General features: G+C 47.4%; 2 protein-coding genes across 9 annotated transcripts in view; both read right to left on the reverse strand.

Moving 5' to 3' along the window:
* nexn (nexilin (F actin binding protein)) overlaps positions 1–10,486 on the reverse strand; it is a 110,191-nt gene extending 99,705 nt beyond the window's left edge. For 3 of the 8 annotated variants that reach the window (XM_085983485.1, XM_085983478.1, XM_085983475.1), the window contains exon 1: positions 10,114–10,483. The gene's annotated coding sequence lies outside the window, so the exon portion shown is untranslated. Of the gene's footprint in view, positions 1–10,113 lie in introns of all 8 variants that reach the window. The other 5 variants (XM_085983480.1, XM_085983479.1, XM_085983484.1 and 2 more) reach the window with 4 other exon arrangements.
* A 1,525-nt stretch (positions 10,487–12,011) lies between these two features.
* Positions 12,012–20,629, reverse strand: part of LOC147122374 (mitoguardin 1-like) — a 59,129-nt gene continuing 50,511 nt past the window's right edge. Inside the window, exon 5 of the mRNA XM_085983487.1 lies at positions 12,012–12,729. Coding sequence (XP_085839613.1) covers positions 12,726–12,729 — 4 coding nt within the window. The 3' untranslated portion in view covers positions 12,012–12,725. The remainder of the gene's footprint in view (positions 12,730–20,629) is intronic.

Below are 20,629 nucleotides of genomic sequence, written 5' to 3' on the forward strand. Positions count from 1 at the left end.
TGATGAGGTCCTATACTGCAGATGTTTGTATCGTGGCAATATTGCTTCATTATCCAAACTGAAGGTGCAGGTGTTTTCACCAAACTCCATTGGCTTTCAATCCCCCAGCGAATTGACTTCAAATCCCTTGTCCTGGTTTAGAAACCACTCTATCTCCCGCATTCTTGTCCAGCTCTATGTCTTAGCATACACCCTCCTCTAGCCTGGCCGACAGTGGGTGTTGTCCCTCTGCTCTACAATTGATGGCAGAGCCTTCAGCCACCTCTCTCCTGCAATCTGAGACTCTCTTCTTAAACCTTTTCGCCTCACTGCCTCAAAACCCACTGTTATGAATCTCCTCATCATGAAGAAGTGACTCATGAAATAACACTGGACGGCCAGCGAGAGATACACGCAGAATTTTTATAAGCGTAGATATCATAATTTCTTCAGTATATATTCCCTCGAGTATAGAAGATTAATGGGTGATCTAATTGAAGTGTTTAAGATAATTAAAGGTTTATAGGGCAGATAGAGCGAAACTATTTCCTCTGATGGGGAGTCCAGAACAAGGGGGCATAACCTTAAAATTAGAGCTAGGCCGTTCAGGGGTGATGTCAGGAAGCACTGCTTCACACAAAGGGTGGTGGTAATCTGGAACTCTCTCCCCCAAAAAGCTGCTCAGGCTGGGAGTCAATTAAAAATGTCAAAACTGAGATTGGTAGAGACTTTTGTTGTTAAGAGTATTAAGGGTTATGGAACCAAGGTGGGTAAATGGAGTTAAGATACAGATGAGCCATGATCTAACTGAATGGTGGAACAGGCTCAAGGGGCTTACTGGCCTATTCCTGTTCCGATGAGGAGGTTTATAACTCTGTGAAACTACAGAAAATAAAGGACTGAAAATTCAGACCAGTCATCATGGCCAATTATGAACTAGAATATTGTTGTACTCTTATGCACAAGCTGTAACTCCCCTGTCATTTTGATCTGCCTTATTAGCCAAGCAGATTGTCTGGAATATATTGAAATTACCTTATAGCCAACCACACATAGATATTCCCTTTAGATTCACAATTGATTGGAGTATGAACTCAATTTAAATTGGTCACGGGCTTCATGTCTATGAAGCATCAGAGTATCGTGCACAGCTGAAAGTCGAGATTTCCTGACATGTTGGCTAACTGATCGTGTTGAATGGAATTATTTTCAGGCACACAGGCTATTTTAGAAAACTGATGCAAAAGGGCAGTGACATGCATCTGGTAGGAATGTTGAGCCTGGTACAGATTGGTGTCTGACATTTCTGCTGTTCATTTCTGTCACGACACCAGTTCAATTAATGGGTGACAACGTCATAAGGCGTCAGCGGATTATTTACAAATGTTTGCATTCTGGAACGCAACGTTCGTTTTACACTTTGGCTCCCGGTCCAGCAACGCCTCAAATTTAAAATTCTCATCCTCGTGTTCAAATCCCTCCATGGCCTCGCCCCTCTCTTAACTCTGTAACCTCCTCCAGCCCCACAACCCTCCGAGATCTCTGTGTTTCTCCAATTCTGGCCTCATGTACATTCCCCATTTCCTTCACTCCACCATTGGCGGCCGTGCCTTCAGCTGCCTGGGCCCTAAGCTCTGGAATTCCCTCCCTAAACCTCTCCAAATATTCATCCCTCAACCAACATCACTAAAAACAGATTATTTGGTTATTATCTCACTGCTGTTTGTGGGAGCTTGCTGTGCACAAATTGGCTTACATTACAACAGTGACTACACTTCAAAATGACTTAAAGTTCTTTCTTTCTTCTTCTCTCTCCTCCTTTAAGATGCTCCTCAAACCCTACCTCTTTGACCAAGCTTTTGGTCACCCATCCTAATATCTCCTTATGCGGCTTGCTGTCACATTTTGTTTGATAATCACTCCTGTGAAGTGCCTTGGGACACTTTACTACATTAAAAGGCACTATATAAATGGTGAGGCTACAACACTGGACTACTTGCATGCCAAACAACGGAAGCAACATGCGATAGACAGAGCTAAACGATCTCACAACCATCGGATCAAATCAAAGTTCTGCAGTCCTGCCACATCCAGTCATGAGTGGTGGTGGACAATTAAACAGTTAACAGGAGGAGGAGGCTCCAAAAATATCCCCCTCCTCAATGATGGTGGAGCCCAGCACGTGAGTGCAAAAGACAAGGCTGAAGCATTTGCAACTATCTTCAGCCAGAAGTGCCGAGTGGATGATCCATCTCGGCCTCCTCCTGAGGTCCCCAGCATCACAGATGCCAGTCTTCAGCCCATTCAATTCACTCCACGTGATGTCAAGAAACGGCTGAAGACACTGGATACTGCAAAGGCTATGGGCCCTGACAACATTCCGGCAATAGTACTGAAGACTTGTGCTCCAGAACTAGCTGCGCCCCTAGCCAAGCTGTTCCAGTACAGTTACAACACTGGCATCTACCCGGCAATGTGGAAAATTGCCCAAGTATGTCCTGTCTACAAAAAGCAGGACAAATCCGACCTGGCCAATTACCATCCCATCAGTCTACTCTCAATCATCAGCAAAGTGATGGAAGGTGTCGTCGACAGTGCTATCAAGCGGCACTTACTCAGCAATAACCTGCTAACTGACGCCCAGTTTGGGTTCCGCAAGGCCACTCAGCTCCTGACCTCATTACAGCCTTGGTCCAAACATGGACAAAAGAGTTGAACTCCAGAGGTGAGGTGAGAGTGACTGCCCTTGACATCAAGGCAGCATTTGATCGAGTGTGGCATCAAGGAGCCCTAGCAAAACTGAAGTCAATGGGAATCAAGGGGAAAACTCTCCATTGGTTGGAATCATACCTAGCACAAAGGAAGTTGGCTGTGGTTGTTGGAGGTCATTCATCTCAATCACATGACATCACTGCAGGAGTTCCTCAGGGCAGTGTCCTAGGCCCAACCATCTTCAGCTGTTTCATCAATGACCTTCCCTCCATCATAAGGTCAGAAGTGGGGATGTTCACTGATGATTGCACACTGTTCAGCACCATTCGAGACTCGTCAGATACTGACGCAGTCCGTGTCCATATGCAGCAAGACCTGGACAACATTCAGACTTGGGCTGACAAGTGGCAAGTAACATTCGCACCACACAAGTGCCAGGCAATGACCATCTCCAACAAGCGAGACTCTAACCATCTCCCCTTGACATTCAATGGCATTACCATCGCTGAATCCCCCACTATCAACATCCTGGGGTTACCATTGATCAGAAACTGAACTGGACCTGCCATATAAATACTGTGGCTACAAGAGCAGGCCAGAGGCTGGAAATTCTGCGGTCTCACCTCCTGACTCCCCAAAGCCTTTCCACCATCTACAAGGCACAAGTCAGGAGTGTGATGGCATACTCTCCACTTGCCTGGATGAGTGCAGCTCCAACAACACTCAAGAAGCTTGACACCATTCAGGATAAAGCAGCCCGCTTGATTGGCACTCCATCCACAACCTTCAACATTTACTTCCTCCACCACCAGCGCACTGTGGCTGCAGTGTGTACCATCTACAAGATGCACTGCAGCAACTCGCCGAAGCTCCTTCAACAGCACCTTCCAAACCCGCGACCTCTACCACTTAGAAGGACAAGGGCAGCAGGCGCATGGGAACATCACCACCTACAAGTTCCCCTCCAAGTCACACACCATCCTGACTTGGACCTGTATCGCCGTTCCTTCACTGTCGCTGGGCCAAAATCCTGGAACTCCCTTCCTAACAGCATCGTGGGTGTACCTACACTATATGGACTGCAGCGGTTCAAGGCGGCTCACCACCACCTTCTCAAGGGCAATTAGGGATGGGAACTAAATGCAGGCCTAGCCAGCGATGCCCACATCCCATCAATGAATTAAAAAAAAAGTAGTTGTTGTCTGTTTCACCAACCTCAGACTCCTCAAATGGCTCCTTTAAGTTTTAGATTAAACACTAGAAATTTGGGCAAAAATGGTCCTATATTAGTGATTAGACATCCTGACGTTGAGATTTCTGTTTTGCCAATGTTCCCTCATCTTGAAGACGTTGACTTCTGCAGGGCTTTTGGTTCCAGATGCAGCCTCCAGCACCTCATCCAAGTGGCTATTCTCCATCTGCAAGCCTCGTGTGCGTCAGCAGGCTACTCAACTAGAGATGGCATCACACAGTCAACTGCGATCCCGTCCTCGGCCGATGTCCACATACACGCCCTCTCTGTCCAGAGTCGTTGGTTAGCGATCGGCAGTGGGAACCCCCTGCCCCCATCCCTAGCTCAGCCCCACAGATGGCAGTTGTGTGGCCTTTGTGCCACCTTGTGAGATGAGCTAATTAGCACAGATTTGGGATCAAACTTGGGATCTTCAAGTCTGTACAGCTCAATCAAATGTGTCTTTCATGGGTTGAAGCCCCACTCCAGAGTCTGGAGCACAGAATCCAGGCTGACGCTTCAGTCTGGGCAGTACTGAGGTTGTGCTGCACTGACGGAGGTGCCGTCTTCTGGATAAGAACCTAAAATCAAGGTCCCATCTAAAATGGATTAACTGGTCAACATTTATGCCTCAAATCAAATCCACCAAAAACAGATTATCTAGTCATTGATCTCACTGCTTGTGAAATCTTGCTGTTCATAAAATGGCTGCCACATTTGCCTATAAAGCAACAGCGATTACACTTCATTGGTCGTAAAGAGCTTTAGGACATCCAGAGGAATGTGATAGTCGCTATATAAATGCAGGTTCTTTCTTTCTTTAACTGGAGCATTGAGAGAGGGACCTCCAAACGTAAACTTTTTAACGATAGCAAAATACTGCAGATGCTGGAAATCCGAAATAACAACAGAAAATGCTGGAAAAACTCAGCAGGCCAGGCAACACCCGTGGAGAGAAAATAGAGTCAACATTTCGGGTCGAAACCCTTTGTCAAGACTGAAAAAGCACAGGAAATGAAACAGATTAAAAGGCCAGTTTGGGGGCTGTAAGCTGTAAACTTTTTAACAGTTGTTGTGCCTTGACTTGTGATTGTTGAGAGATAGTGCTCCTCAACGCCGAGCCCTCCTGCTCAATATACAAGTGCAACGCTTCAGAAAGGTTCACAGTGGAATTGCTAGAAACCCTACTTTGATATAAAAATTCCTTTGGGGAGCAAACTATTTGCATTTATTGGAGAACAGACTTGTCCAGATGATAACAGAGTGCTGTACATTATTGAAGGCCTCAATGGACCAGTTTACTGGGAGAATTAAGCTACACACTGCATCGCCTACCTAAGGGTAAGGTGTGGACAATGGAGACACGGCAATGGTGATGATCTTAGAGATCGGTGCCGAGAACTGCCAAACTGCTCTTGGAGCTCCCTCTGAGACTAGAGGATAAGATCCTGAATACAGGCACATTCATGGATAAACGGTTAAGTTTTCAGAACACTGGAAATGGTGATTTGGGGGTGAGGATAGGGCAATTAGAAATTTAACTGGCTTCTCTAGATGTAAACTGTCAGTGATTTTTTTTTTGGCCCCATCTTGCTCTCTCCTACCCCCATACCATCATACGCTATTCCTGTGGGACAACCAGGTAGCCAGATGCCAAGACTCTGCTAATTCTCTTCTCCAATTAGTCCCTAGAAATTTCCCCATTATACCGGCGATGAGACAACCTTTTCTCTGGCACACCCGCTTAAATATCAAGAGTGTGAAGAATCTCAGACATCAACCACATCCCACCATTATATGATGTGAAGGTGCAGTGCTCTGGAAGAATATTGGTATTAAGTAGCTGTAATATATTAAAAGACTTGCATATAGCATACACTTCCTGTAAAAATCCCATTTAGTTCTTGTAACACTTTCCCTGTCACACTTCGTTCGATTGTTTGGTCACTGTAAATTAACGTAACTGATAATACTTAGTGTGTTAAATGGAATAACAACTTATTGTTTGTATCTTTCCATGCACTCGGAGCAATGCCACAGGAGGTCTGCTAGTATAATATTTGGAGCATCTATTTAATTAGCAGGGATTATCTCAGAAACTTGCCTTATGATGAGAGATTGTATAGAATGGGCCTGTACTCTCTGGAGTTTAGAAGAATGAGAGGCGATCTCATTGGAACATACAAGATTCTGAAGGGGATTCACCAGGTAGATGCTGAGAGGATGTTTCCCCTGGCTGGAGTGTCTAGAACTAGGGGGCATAGTCTCAGGATAAGGGGTCGGCCATTTAACACCGAGATGAGGAGGAATTTCTTCACTCAGAGAGTTGTGAATCTTTGGAATTCTCTGCCCCAGCGGGCTGTGAATGCCGAGTGTTTGAGTATATTCAAGGCTGAGATAGATAGATTTTTGGACTCTAGGAGAATCAAGGGATATGGAGATCGGGCGGGAAAGTGGAGTTGAGGTCGATGATCAGCCATGATCTTATTGAATGGCGGATTAGGCTCGAGGGGCCGTATGGCCTACTCCTGCTCTTAATTCTTATGTTCTTAAACTGCCTCTCAGCTCTTCGGCCATGATTTTGGTCACATCCCCTAAATTTCCGATTACATCTGAACACCCATTCCTCCCCTGTTCGCCCATCTTCGCCCCTGCCTCAGCCCATCTGCTGCTGAAACCCTTTTCCATGCTTTTGTTACGTCCAGACTTGACTATTCCAATGCTCTCCTGACCAAGCTCCCATCTTCCATCCTCTATAAACTTGAGCTCATCCAAATCTCTGCTGCCCGTGTCCTAACTCGCACCAAGTCCCGTTCACCCATCACCCCTGTGCTCACTGCCCCGTGTCCTAACTCGCACCAAGTCCCATTCACCCATCACCCCTGTGCTCACTGACCCGTGTCCTAACTCGCACCAAGTCCCGTTCACCCATCACCCCTGTGCTCACTGCCCGTATCCTAAGTGGCACCAAGTCCCGTTCACCCATCACCCCTGTGCTCACTGCCCCGTATCCTAACTCACACCCAGTCCCGTTCACCCATCACCCCTGTGCTCACTGCCCCGTGTCCTAACTCGCACCAAGTCCCGTTCACCCCTCACCCCCTGTGCTCACTGCCCCGTGTCCTAACTCCCACCCAGTCCCGTTCACCCATCACCCCTGTGCTCACTGCCCCGTGTCCTAACTCGCACCAAGTCCCGTTCACCCATCACCCCCTGTGCTCACTGCCCCGTGTCCTAACTCACACCCAGTCCCGTTCACCCATCACCCGTGCTCACTGCCCCGTATCCTAACTTGCGCCAAGTCCCGTTCACCCATCACCCCTGTGCTCACTGCCCCGTATCCTAACTCGCACCAAGTCCCGTTCACCCATCACCCCTGTGCTCACTGCCCCGTGTCCTAACTCGCACCAAGTCCCGTTCACCCATCACCCCCTGTGCTCACTGCCCAGTGTCCTAACTCACACCCAGTCCCGTTCACCCATCACCCCTGTGCTCACTGCCCCGTGTCCTAACTCGCACCAAGTCCCGTTCACCCATCACCCTTGTGCTCACTGCCCCGTATCCTAAGTGGCACCAAGTCCCGTTCACCCATCACCCCTGTGCTCACTGCCCCGTATCCTAAGTGGCACCAAGTCCCATTCGCCCATCACCCCTGTGCTCACTGCCCCGTATCCTAAGTGGCACCAAGTCCCATTCACCCATCACCCCTGTGCTCACTGCCCCGTATCCTAAGTGGCACGAAGTCCCGTTCACCCATCACCCGTGCTCACTGCCCCGTATCCTAAGTGGCACCAAATCCCGTTCACCCATCACCCCTGTGCTCACTGCCCCGTATCCTAAGTGGCACCAAGTCCCGTTCACCCATCACCCCTGTGCTCACTGCCCCGTATCCTAAGTGGCACCAAGTCCCGTTCACCCATCACCCCTGTGCTCACTGCCCCGTATCCTAAGTGGCACCAAGTCCCGTTCACCCATCACCCCTGTGCTCACTGACCTACACTGGCTCCCGGCCTGGCAACACCTCGAATTTTAAAATTCTCATCTTCATATTCAAATCCATGGCCTCAACCCCACCCTGTCTCTGTAACCTCCTCCAGCCCTACAGCCCTCCGAGAACTCTGCGTTCCTCCAAATCTGGCCTCCACATCTGGCATCTTGTGCATCCCTCACTTCCTTCACCCCGCAGTTATGCCTTAATAAGAACACAAGAATTAGGAGCAGGAGTAGGTCATTCGGCCCTCTGAGCCTACTCCGCCATTCAATAAGATCTGATCTTCTACCTCAACTCCACCTTCCCGCGCAATCCCCATATCCCTTAGTTCCCTTCCGCCGTCTAGGCCCTAAGCTCGGAATTCCCTCCCTAAATCACTCCGCCTCTCTACCTCACTCTCCCCCTTTATGATTATGCTTAAAACCAAGCAATTGGTAACCTGTCCTTATATTTCCTTATGTGGTTCAAATTTTGTTTGTTAACACTCCTGTGAAGCGCCTTGGAACATTTTACTACGTTAAGGGTAACATGTGGTCCACTTGATCTCCTGGACAGGTTTTGATTGCCTGCGGAGGTTGGTGAGGAATTTTACAGAGTATTTCTTCCCTTACTGGGGCGAGGGGAGGTCAGGGAAGGGAAGAAGTGTTTAGCCATGATGGTCCAGCCATCATTGTGTGGGGCAAGGGTGATGGACCAGCTGGTCTTTTTGTCAATTTCGTTATGTTCGGATTCAAGACGCTGTATAAATGCAAGTTGTTGGGACAATTTAGTACATTACAAGGTGCTGTATATATATTGCTATAAATGGCAGAGTATCAATTAAAGCACACGGTGAGGTTTGATCTGTGTCCTCAAGAGAGTAAACCAGAATCTCTTTAAATATAATAATTTATTATAAAGAATTTTTAAAAAATCTAGTCCCCCAGGTAGAAACACATTTCAGAAATCCCTGGAGCAAAAATAGCCCTGTTATCCCAGAAAAATATTCAAATTGAGGTCGCCTGGTCTGCACTCGGATCCTTGGCGTCGTCGTCTTTTTGTTTTTTTTGGCTCAGTGGGCAGCATTCTCGCCTCTAGGTCAGATGGTTGTGGGTTCAAGTCCCACTTCAGAGATGTGAGCCCATAATCTAGGCTGACACTCCAGTGCAGTACTGAGGGAGTGCTGCACTGTCGGAGGAGCCGTCTTTCGGATGAGACGTTAAACCGAGGCCCCGTCTGTTCTCTCAGGTGGACTTAAGGCATTATTTCGAAGAAGAGCAGGGGAGTTCTCCCCGGTGTCCTGGTCAATATTTATCCCTCAACCAACATCACTAAAACAGATGAACTGGTCATCATCACGTTGCTGTTTGTGGGAGCTTGCTGTGCGCAAATTGGCTGCCGCCTCTCCTACATTACAGCAGTGACTACACTTCAAAATTTTTTTTTCATAATTGGCTGTAAAGCGCTTTGGGACGTCCTGAGGTCGTGAAAGGCGTTGTATAAATACAAGTCCTTGCTGTTATTTTTGCATTACACAGGCGACTCCATCCAAGAAAAAACATTCAACCGATCACGGATACTTTGCACAATAAATATATCCAACTCCCGGGGAGGGCGACAGGAGTGTTTCCGCGAGTTTTGAAGAGTTGCTAAAAAGCTGCAGGATAAGGGGTTGGTTGGTGGGTGGAGGCGCACAGCAAAGGCAATGAGAAATCTACACGAAATGTACAGACAGGCTGCAACCTCGAAACGACACTCGGTGGATTCGCTTCAAAGGGATGGGATCAGGTGAAACCTCTTTTAGGTGCCACACAGGCAGTCGGCGAGGGGGGAGGGGTGGGGTGGGACAGCCTGCGACCGGAGCCTAATCTTGAAATAAGTGCAGAGTGTGTGTGGGGAGCGGACACCGACAGCTGCTGTCCTTGACTACATTGGCGGACATGTGTACCACGTTAGACATGTTAAGACACCAGTGTCTTTATCCAGACAAACTAAAGCCTGACTTTATAACTTCAAAACCACCAACCAGAACTATTCACACATGCGTGTGGTTTCAAGCCCCTTAACTCCTTATAATAGCAAAATACTGCGGATGCTGGAAATCCTTATTTATTTTTCTCCTGCACAAGACACAGTTTGCAATCCAATACTGATACAAACTTTTCTCCTCCCCCTTCCTTCCTTCCCTACTCTTTTCCGTATGGATTTAAACTGAATTTACCTTTCGCAAGATGAGTTTCGACTCTCTTTAACAATGGACCTTAGGGGCGACGTGCGGTAATCCAAAGACGTTCTTGGACTAAAAGGGGAGTTGTTGCGCTGACTTCACCCACCGCCGACAAGTCTCGATGTCGTTTGGGTAAAATTACGTCTCCCCCTGTGTGAAGTTTCCATAAAAGTCCCGTTCGCTCACCGTCTACCGCATTCCATGCGATCCGGGGCATAGCTGCCTCAGCTGTTGGGTTTTTAATAAATTTCCAAGCACATGGCTCCCCATGTCCTTCCTTATCCTCCCGGCGCTTCTACCGCGAACCTCTCACTCGCTCCTGTCAGTGCAACTGACGCGAAAAACCGACCCCACCAAAAAAAAAACCATTTGACATTGCTGCTTAAATACTGCTCCCCGGGAGAAGGTCAAAAGCGCAATTGAGTCACCGAAGCTATAATTTTTTTTTAAACTTGCATGTATATAGCCATCCTCAGGACGTCCCAAAGCGGTTTTTTTTTGTTGCAGCCAATGAAGTACTTTTGAAAAAAGAAAACTTGCATTTATATAGCGCCTTTCACGACCACAGGACGTCCCAAAGCTCCATTACAGCCAATTAAATACTTTTGGAGTGTAGTCACTGTTGTAATGTGGGAAATGCGGCAGCCAATTTTGTGCGCATAGCAAGGTCCCAGAAATAGCAATGTGATAATGATCAGATAATCTGGTATTTTTTTTAGTGATGTTGGTTGAGGGATGAATATTGGCCAAGGCACCGGGGAGAACTCCCCTGCTTTTCTTCAAAATCGTGCCATGGGATCTTTTCCATCCACCTGAGGGGGCAGACGGGGCCTCGGTTTAACGTCTCATCCGAAAGACGGCACCTCTGACAGTGCAGCACTCCCTCGGCACTGCACTGGAGTGTCAGTCTGGATTGTGTGCTCAAGTCTCTGGAGTGGGACTTGAACCCACAACCTTCTGACTCAGAGGGGAGAGTACTACCCACTGAATTGACAATTCATGCACATTGCTGCCCCCATATTGGCACTAATGCTTAACGTGTTGCTTTGACGATACTCTGTCCACTTTTTAAATTAAGAATTGCTAGATTTGTCATGATCTGGAATGCACTGCCTGAAAGGGTGGTGGAAGCAGATTCAATAGTATCTTTCAAAAGAGAATTGAATAAATACTTGAAAAGGAGAAATTTGCTGGGCTATGAGGAAAGAGCAGGGGGGAGTGGGACTAATTGGAGCGCTCTTTCAGAGAGCCGGCACAGGCACAATGGGCCGAATGGCCTCCTTCTGTGCTGTATTATTCTATGATGCTAGACCAAGGTCCATCTAGTTCACCCTCTACCATCCTGGTCGTGGCACAATACAACAACAAGAGTTGCTGATGAATCATGGCAAGCCATCTATATCGGTTAGAGTGGTGGGGTTATATATTTTAGATGGACCACCAATCAATGTTCAAGCAGTCGCTCTTGGGAAATTGTTACGGATCAGCTGACTCTGTCTAAAGTAAAGTTCAATCATTTACAGGTGTTTACACACTATGGGGGCTAATTTTGACTTTGATCGTATAAAACAGGCAATATCAGCTCGGCAGCCCTTGAAACACTGCTCCTGATTTTTGTTTCTGATGGGAGTCAATGGGAATGAAAATCGGGAGAGGTGTTTAAAGGGCGGCCGGGCCAATATCGCCTGTTTCACACTATTGTCCAAAGTCAAATTTACCCCTAATTTGAGTAATGTGAAACATGACATGTGGTGTGTGTAGCGTGCTTGGGAGGAACAGGGGACATTGGACCCATGGCTCCCAAAGCTCTCCACCACTGGGGGTTTTCCTCACCTCATGTCTGGGTCTGTTGTAGACTCATTGATAGAGATTGATCACTGTGATTAGTCAACAACTCCATTATCATTTTATAGAATTATGTGGAATTATATAGAATTTACAGCACAGAAAGAGGCCATTCGGCCCGACCAGTCTATGCCGGTGTTTATGCTCCACACGAGGCTCCTCCCACCCCTCTTCATCTCACCTTATCAGCATATCCTTCTATTCCTTTCTCCCTCATGTGCTTATCTAACTTCCCTCTAAATGCATCTATCATGCGACTACCAGGATTGTAGAAGGCAAACTAGATGAACCTTGGTCTTTTTTCGCCTAGTGATCCCTATGCTCCTAATTTGCAGGGATGATCTGGAATAGTGTGAATTCACTGCGGTACCGGCCCACTGAGCACGAAAGCCGTCCAGCAATCTGGTGGGCACTGCATTTTCATGCTTAAGGGCCACCCAGGTGCTCACCAGAGCTCTAAACACAGGGAAGTAAGTGGACAGACTGTTCAATCCTATGTGTGTCAGTGGAGGGTTAACCTATTTAAAATAGTTTAACATCTGTGTTAAAATAGCAGGCAGAGAAATGCCATAGCAACGCATTAAAGTGTTGGCCCACTAGTATCGCTATTAACTATTTCTAGGCTACTGTCCTTAAAGTTAGCTTGCAATAAATGTGTTATTTCTAAATACCCAACGTAACGAGTAAGAATTCCTCTGGTTGCTGTGTGCAATGGCATTTTAAGACTGTGGTGAAGTCCTCTCATCAATATTGATAGTGAATCAGCTGTTGGCGACATTAGCAGATGATCAGTCAATGCGCTCGTACAACATTGTGCTGTGTACCGTTTTGATGCAGGTTACATAAATGGAGTTAATACTACAACAACAACTTGCAGGAGTGTTATCAGACAGAATTTGACACCGAGCCACATAAGGAGATATTAGGACAGGCAGCTGGAGGCAGGGCCTCTGATGGTGGAACGTTGGAAATCGAGGATGTGCAAGAGACCAGAATTGAAGGAGCGCAGAGATCTCGGATGGGTGGTAGGGCTGGAGAAGGTTTCCGAGATGGGGAGGGGAGAGGCCATGGAGGGATTTGAACACAAGGATGAGAATTTTAAAATCAAGGGCGTTGCCAAACTGGGAGCCAATGTAGGTCAGGGGGCACAGGGGTGATGGGCAAATGGGATTATGTGCGAGTTAGGATATGAGCAGCAGGGTTTTGGAGGAATTCAGGTTTACAGAGGGTGGAAAGTGGGAGGCTGACCAGGGCAGCATTGGAATAGACGAGTCTGGAGGTAACAAGATCATGGATGTGAGTTTCAGCAACAGATGGGCTGAGGCAGGGACGGAGACAGGTGATATTACGGAGATGGAAGTAGGTGTCTTAGTAATGGAGAGGATATGGGGTCAAGAAAATATCGCACAAGGAATGTAGCACACGCGTACACCTGTCAGTATTGTGAACAGCACTTTCCAAGTTTCTAGGTTCAGTTAATACCTCAATGATAGCGTACATGGAGATCTGATTACAATTTCATTAGAAATAGAGAGTGGAGGAAATCTTCATGACTGCAGTGTCATTACCCATAGTCATCAGAGGATTCCTTAGTTAACACAACTCTCATTTATATAGTGGCATATCATGGCTCAAAATGCTTCAGGATTTTTTTTTTTTTTTTTTTTTTAAATTCATTCCGGGATGTGGGTGTCGCTGGCAAGGCCAGCATTTATTGCCCATCCCTAATTGCCCTTGAGAAGGTGATGGTGAGCCGCCTTCTTGAACTGCTGCAGTCCTTGTGTTGAAGTGCTGTTAGGGAAGGAGTTCCAGGATTTTGACCCAGCGACAATGAAGGAATGGCGATATATTTCCAAGCCAGGATGGTATGTGACTTGGAGGCACCTGCTGTCCTTGTCCTTCTAGGTGGAAGAGGTCGCGGGTTTGGGAAGTGTTGCCGAAAAAGCCTTGGTGAGTTGCTGCAGTGCATCTTGTAGATGGTACACACTGCAGCCACGGTGTACTGGTGGTGGAGGGAGTGAATGTTTAAGGTGGTGAATGGAATGCCAATCAAGTGGGCTGCTTTGTCCTGGATGGTGTCGAGCTTCTTGAGTGTTGTTGGAGCTGCACTCATCCAGGCAAGTGGAGAGTATTCCATCACACTCCTTACTTGTGCCTTGTAGATGGTGGAAAGGCTTTGGGGAGTCAAGAGGTGAGACACTCTTCGCAGAATACCTAGCCTCTGACCTGCTCTTGTTGGCACAGTATTTATGTGGCTGGTCCAGTTAAGTTTCTGGTCAATGGTGACCCCCAGGATGTGGATGGTGAGGGTTTCAGCAATGGTAGTGCCGTTGAATGTCAATGGCAAGTGGTTAGACTCTCGCTTGTTGGAGATAGTCATTGCCTGGCACTTTTGTGGCACGAATGTTATTTGCCACTTATCAGCCCAAGCCTGAATGTCGTCCAGGTCTTGCTGCATGCAGTAGGAATGGACTGCTTCATTTTCTGGAGAATTGCGAATGGAACTGAACACTGCAATCATGACCTTATGATGGAGGGAAGGTCCTTGATGAAGCAGCTGAAGATGGTTGGGCCTAGGAAACTGCCCTGAGGAACTCCTGCAGCGATGTCCTGGGGCTGAGATGATTGACATCCAACCACCACAACCATCTTCCTTTGTGCTAGATATGACTCCCACTAGTGGAGAGTTTTCCCCCCCGATTCCCATTGACTTCAGTTTTACTAGGGCTCCTTGATGCCACACTCGGTCAAATGCTGCCTTGGTGTCAAGGGCAGTCACCCTCACCTCATCTGGAATTCAGCTCTTTTGTCCATGTTTGGACCAAGGCTGTAACGAGGTCTGGAGCCGAGTGGTCCTGGCGGAACCCAAACTGAACATCGGTGAGCAGGTTATTGGAGAGTAAGTGCCGCTTGATAGCACTGTCGACGACACCTTCCATCACTTTGCTGATGATTGAGAGTAGACTGATGGGGCGGTAATTGGCCGGATTGGATTTGTCCTGCTTTTTGTGAACAGGACATACCTGGGCAGTTTTCCACATTGTCGGGTAGATGCCAGTGTTGTAGCCGTACTGGAACATTTAATTGAATATTAAAGCAACATTTTAAAAATTCATTCTTGGGATGGGGGCGTGACTGACATTTATTGCCATAATCTAAATGCCCTTCAGGAGGTGGTGGTGAGCCGCCTTCTTGAACCGCTGCAGTCCGTGTGGTGATGGGGACAGTTGAGTGACTTGTTGGGCCACTTCATATATAGGAGAGACCCGGTAAGGACGGCAGGTTTCCTTCCCTAAAGGACATTAATGGACCAGTTGGGCTATTTTTACGACAGTCCGACAGCTTTTTAACTTAGACTTTTAAAACGGAATTCAAATGTCTCAAAGTGCCATGGCAGGATTTGAAGTCACCTTATCTGGATTACTAGTCCAGGCCTGTGGATTACTCATCCAGTAACATCGCAATACCCTGTTAATAAGAAGCAATTTTAAATAATTGGCAGCATTAATATCGGCACCAGCAGAAGACGCGTGTGTCTGCGAGAGTCACGTTTTTAGGAATCGACCCGATCTAACTTTAGTCGTGTTCCTGCTCCTAGGTGGGATTGAATGTTATGGTGATCTGCTGCTTATTCATGCTAATCAAACCCAGATGTGAAATCACACCATTTCGTACAACCTAAAGCCAAGCCAAGCAGCAACTCAATTGTCCACTGAAGGTACTGATTATGACTGGGATGGGTTACAAGCTCCCCTCTTGTGGGCCCCCTGCAGTCGGATTGCCTGAAACCTTTGGCAGCTGTTTACCTTACACCAGGTGTGAGGAAATTCCGAAACTACTGCTAACAGCTGGGCACACCATGCAGAACATAATAAAACCATAGGGATTTCTCTCAACCAACATCACTAAAAAAGATTATCTGGTCATTACCTTATTGCTGTTTGTGGGAGCTTGCTGTGCGCAAATTGGCTGCCGCGTTTCCTGCATTACAACAGTGACTACACTTGATTGGCTGTAAAGCACTTTGGGATGTCCTTAGGCCGTGAAAGATGCGAGTTCATTCTTTTTCTAGAGTGCGATTTGTTTGTTTACAGTCATGCAAAAGTGGCGGTATAACTCCGATCCAGACCTGATTCCCAAGAGCAGCAGTGTGAGGTGCGCTGCAGGAGGCAGACTCTGCCTGCGAGCACTGGTTTGACAGCAGGTGGAGTGTAACTTCATTGTGGTGTCAGAACCGGTTTAAGAACCGCTCAGTGGGCAAAGGAGTCGTTTTAAATGGTTTGTGAGCGTGGATGGTTCTCGCTGCAAAAACATTTCAACTTTAACAGCCAAAAGCAGAATTCCTTACACGTATGTAAGTCCTGAGAGTTTGATTCACGGCCAGGCATGCTAATCCGGTTCCGCCAGGTTGGAATCGATTCTGTAGTTACCGAGCGCAGTATACTTTAGCTACAATATGAACACAGCCTTGGCATAGAATCATAGAGCTCAGAAGAAGGGCGCTTGGCCCATCGTGCCTGTGCCAGCTCTTTGAAAGGGCTATCCAATTAGTCCCACTCCCCTGATTTCCCCCCATAGCCCTGCAAATGTTTACCTTTTTAAGTATTTCTCCGATTCCCTTTTGAAAGTTACTTTGAATCTGCTTCCACCGCCCTTTCAGGCAGTGCATAACAACTCACTGCATTAAAAAAAATTCTCCTCATCTCCCCTCTGGTTCCTTTGCCAATCTGTCTCCTCTGTTTACCGACCCTCCTGATAGTTTCTCCTTATTTACTCTACTTCATGTTCAAGTGTTTATCCAACTCCCCGCTTAAATTTCGTGATTGACAAGGCTTCTATGGTCACCTGGGGTAACGCACTCAACATTCTGATGACCCATTATGTTAAAACATTCCTTCCACCCTCCCCACTATGTGCTCCTTGTACTAATCCTGTGTTTATGCCCCCTTGTTACCCAGTCACCGGCCACGAGAGGCAACGGGGGCAATTCTAACCTAACCCATCTGGAAGGGGAACTGATCGGATCACATCAGCCGCCCATTTAACACTCTGCCTGATTTTACCGTCCCATGACTTCATCAGTTCCCGCCAGGCAGGTAGGGTGAATCCGACCCTCAATCTTTCACTATTTACCCTCTCATAACTTTGAACACCCACCGTCACCTTTTCTGCTCCATTGAATACAGCCCCAGTTTGTGAGGCTGCATTTAACTTGAGACCAGTATCCTTTTTGGTACATGTTTGTCTTTTTGGGGTGCAGCGGCCAGATCTGAACAGTTAGTGTTACTGATTGGTTAGTGCTTTATAGAGCCTTAGAAAGATAGAACTTGCATTTATATAGCGCTTTTCACAACCTCAGGACATCCCAAAGCGCTTTACAGCCAATGAATTGCTTTTGAAGTGTAGTCACTGTTGTAATGTAGGAAACGCAGCAGCCAAGTTGTGCACAGCAAGCTCCCAGAAACAGCAATGCTGTAACTGACCAGATAATCTTTTAAGAAGATTGCGGAGTGGTCTGATCGAGGTGTATAGAATGATAGAAGGATTTGACAGGGTACATATGGAGAAACCATTTCCTCTGGTAGGGGAATCAAGAACGTGAGGACATAATCTTAAAATTAGAGCGAAGCCAATTCAGGAACAAAATCAGGGAGCACTTTTGGATGAGCGGGGAGTAAATAGAGTTGAGGTTCAGATCAGCCATAATTGAATTGAATGGTGAAGCAGTCTCGAGGGGCTGAATGGCCTACCCCTATTTTTAATGTTTCCATGTTGGTGGTTGAGGGATAAATATTGACTGGTACACCAGGCTAACTCATTTCTCCTCTTTAAATAGTACAATGGGATCTTTTATATCGACCGAAGTGGGCGGACGGAGCCTCGGTTTAACATCTCTCCTGAAAGACGGACCCTCCAAAAGTGCAGCACTCTCTCGGTACTGCACTGAAGTGTCAGCCTGGCTAATGCACTCACATCCTTGGAGTGGGATTTAATGCCATGCTCTCCTGACCCAGCAGCATGAGTGCTACCATCGAACCGAGCCTGACACCTGGCCCAAGCAGCTGATACTTGTAATGTATGTAATGTATATATACCTTAAGGGAGAGAACTACTTTTACAGCTCCTGTATACTGTAGTACCGGCAGTGACCACACCTGTATATAAACCCTGAGTAGTGATCTGTACAGTTAGTTCTAGAGTAACCCCCATTCAGTAAACACCTGTTGAATCATTCCCTGCAGTCTGTTGTCTGATTATTGAAGGACACAACATTAAGATACACGGACATAACAGTGGCGACGAGGCAGATTCGAACCTACCTGCAACTCTGCATCACCTCCCAGGGATTCGCTCCTGGAGAACAGTGGAAGAAGGTTAAGTCCAGAAGCACGGCCGTCGACCACGGGCAACCGCCCAGTCATCCAGCGGAGATTTGAGCATCGCAGGGGAGGCTGTCGAGAGCCAGGCTTGGCTTTCCAGTCACACTGGTCCAGCGAAATGGGCTGGCAACAGGTACTGCGCAGACCCTTCCCGGACAGCGGCGGGCTAGAGCCCGACCGAGCGGCACAGAAAAAGGCCGAGCAGCGTCGACGGGGGAGAGAGGGCAGAGCACACAGGGCGCAGCCGGTGTTCAGGACCGAGCGGCGTCAACGGGGGGGAGAGAGAGCAGAGCACAGCCGGTGTTCAAGGGCCGAGCAGCGTCAACGGGGGAGAGAGGCGCGCAGGAAAACACGAGGCGCGGCCATTGCCACGAGGACCGCAGAGAGCGGCATTGGCAGCAGCGCAGGAGCAGCGCGCAAAACCCACAGGGTGTCGCCATTTGCCACGAGGACCGCCGAGCGGCATTGGCAGCAGCGCGGGAGATGCCATTTTAAGCCGCAGCGGGGAAGAAAGGAAAGCGCGGGAGACGCCATTTGAAGCCAGTCTAACCACACCCAAAAATGCCGAAGAGTGGCAGTATCACAGCGTTCGACAATGAAGTCGAAGATTGGACGACATATGTCGAACGTATAGAAGTATACTGCAAGGCGAATGAAGTGCCAGATGACAAGAAAGCGCTGGTATTGTTGAATTCAATGGGTGCAAAAACGTATGGCTTACTACGAAACCTAGTAACCCCAGAGAAGCCAGTAGAAAAGGATTTTGAAAACATAGTGTCAATCCTACAGGACCACTTAAACCCCACACCGCTGCTGATAGCAGAAAGATTTAAGTTTCACAAAAGGAACCAGCATAAAGATGAAAGTAATGCTGAGTATTTAACGGAACTGCGCAAGCTATCGAAACACTGCCAGTTTGGAACAGGACTAGCAGAGACTTTAAGGGACAAGTTTGTGTGTGGGCTTCAAAGTGAAGGAACCCAGAAATGGCTTCTATCAGAAAAGGATCTTACGCTGGACAAGGCTTTCAGCATTGCAGTATCACACGAAGCAGCAGCACGGAGACCGCAAGAATATGGCAGAAATGAAATGTCATACGGGACAGTGAAGTGCTATCGCTGCGGCAGAACAACACACAACCATAATGATTGCTGGTTCAAGGACAAAGTGTGCAGACAGTGTGGAAAAGTAGGACACATAGCAAGAGTCTGCAGGTCGGGAAAGAAAACCAGCAGCAAGAAATCTCCACAGGAGAAGTACAAAAAGGTACATAAGGTGATGGAGAGTAGTTCAGACGAACAGAAGAGTGATACAGACTCCGGAAGCAATGAGCTGGGTTGTCTGAAACTACATAATGTGATCAAAATGGAGGATCACCAAACTATCTGGGTCACGCTCAAGATAGCAGGAGTCCAAGTGAAAATGGAATTGGACACAGGATCAGCCCGAACAGTCATAAACCGAAGGGACTACAAGCGGCTATTCTCACATATACCCTTGAGAGATACAAAGATTGTCTTGAAGATGTACACGGGGCAAAAAGTCTACCCCAAAGGAAAAATAAGGGTGAACGTTATATATAATGGCAAGGAAACACCAAAAATGGACCTATATGTATTGCCAGATGGAGGACCACCACTACTAGGACGTGAATGGATCCGGAAGATACAGCTAGATTGGCATTCCATACAAGCACTAACTGTAGATGCCAAAAAGGATGACGACATCACACCTGGATGACTGTCAAAAATGCTAACTGATGCACAAGAAGTGTTCCAGCAGGGACTCGGAACACTAAAAGGCATAACAGCGATGATCAAAATAGAGGAAAATGCAAGCCCAAAGTTTTTAAGGCCAGACCGGTACCTTATGCGATCCGCCCAGCCATCGAAGCAGAGCTGGAAGGTTTGGAACGTTCAGGAGTACTGTCCAAAGTGGACTGAAGCGAGTGGGCTACACCCATCGTTCCTGTAATGAAGAGGTCGTTGAGTAATACGCCTGGGGAACAAAAGAAGGTTCGCATCTGTGGGGACTTTAAGGTGACAGTGAACCCAGTCCTTCACACTGTACAATATCCGCTTCCGCGGATTGAAGATATTTTCGCCTCGCTATCTGGAGGGAAACGCTTCACTAAGATTGATCTGGCCCAGGCGTACCTGCAAATGGAGCTGGAAGAAGCCTCGAAACAGTACCTCACGATCAACACTCAAAGGTCTCTACCAATACAACCGGCTGGTGTTCGGGGTAGCATCAGCTCCGGCTATTTGGCAAAGGGCAATGGAACA

Source organism: Somniosus microcephalus, chromosome 3 (genome assembly GCF_052327205.1).
Source record: "Somniosus microcephalus isolate GS21.2 chromosome 3, FLI_Smic_1.0, whole genome shotgun sequence".
NCBI lineage: Eukaryota > Metazoa > Chordata > Chondrichthyes > Squaliformes > Somniosidae > Somniosus > Somniosus microcephalus.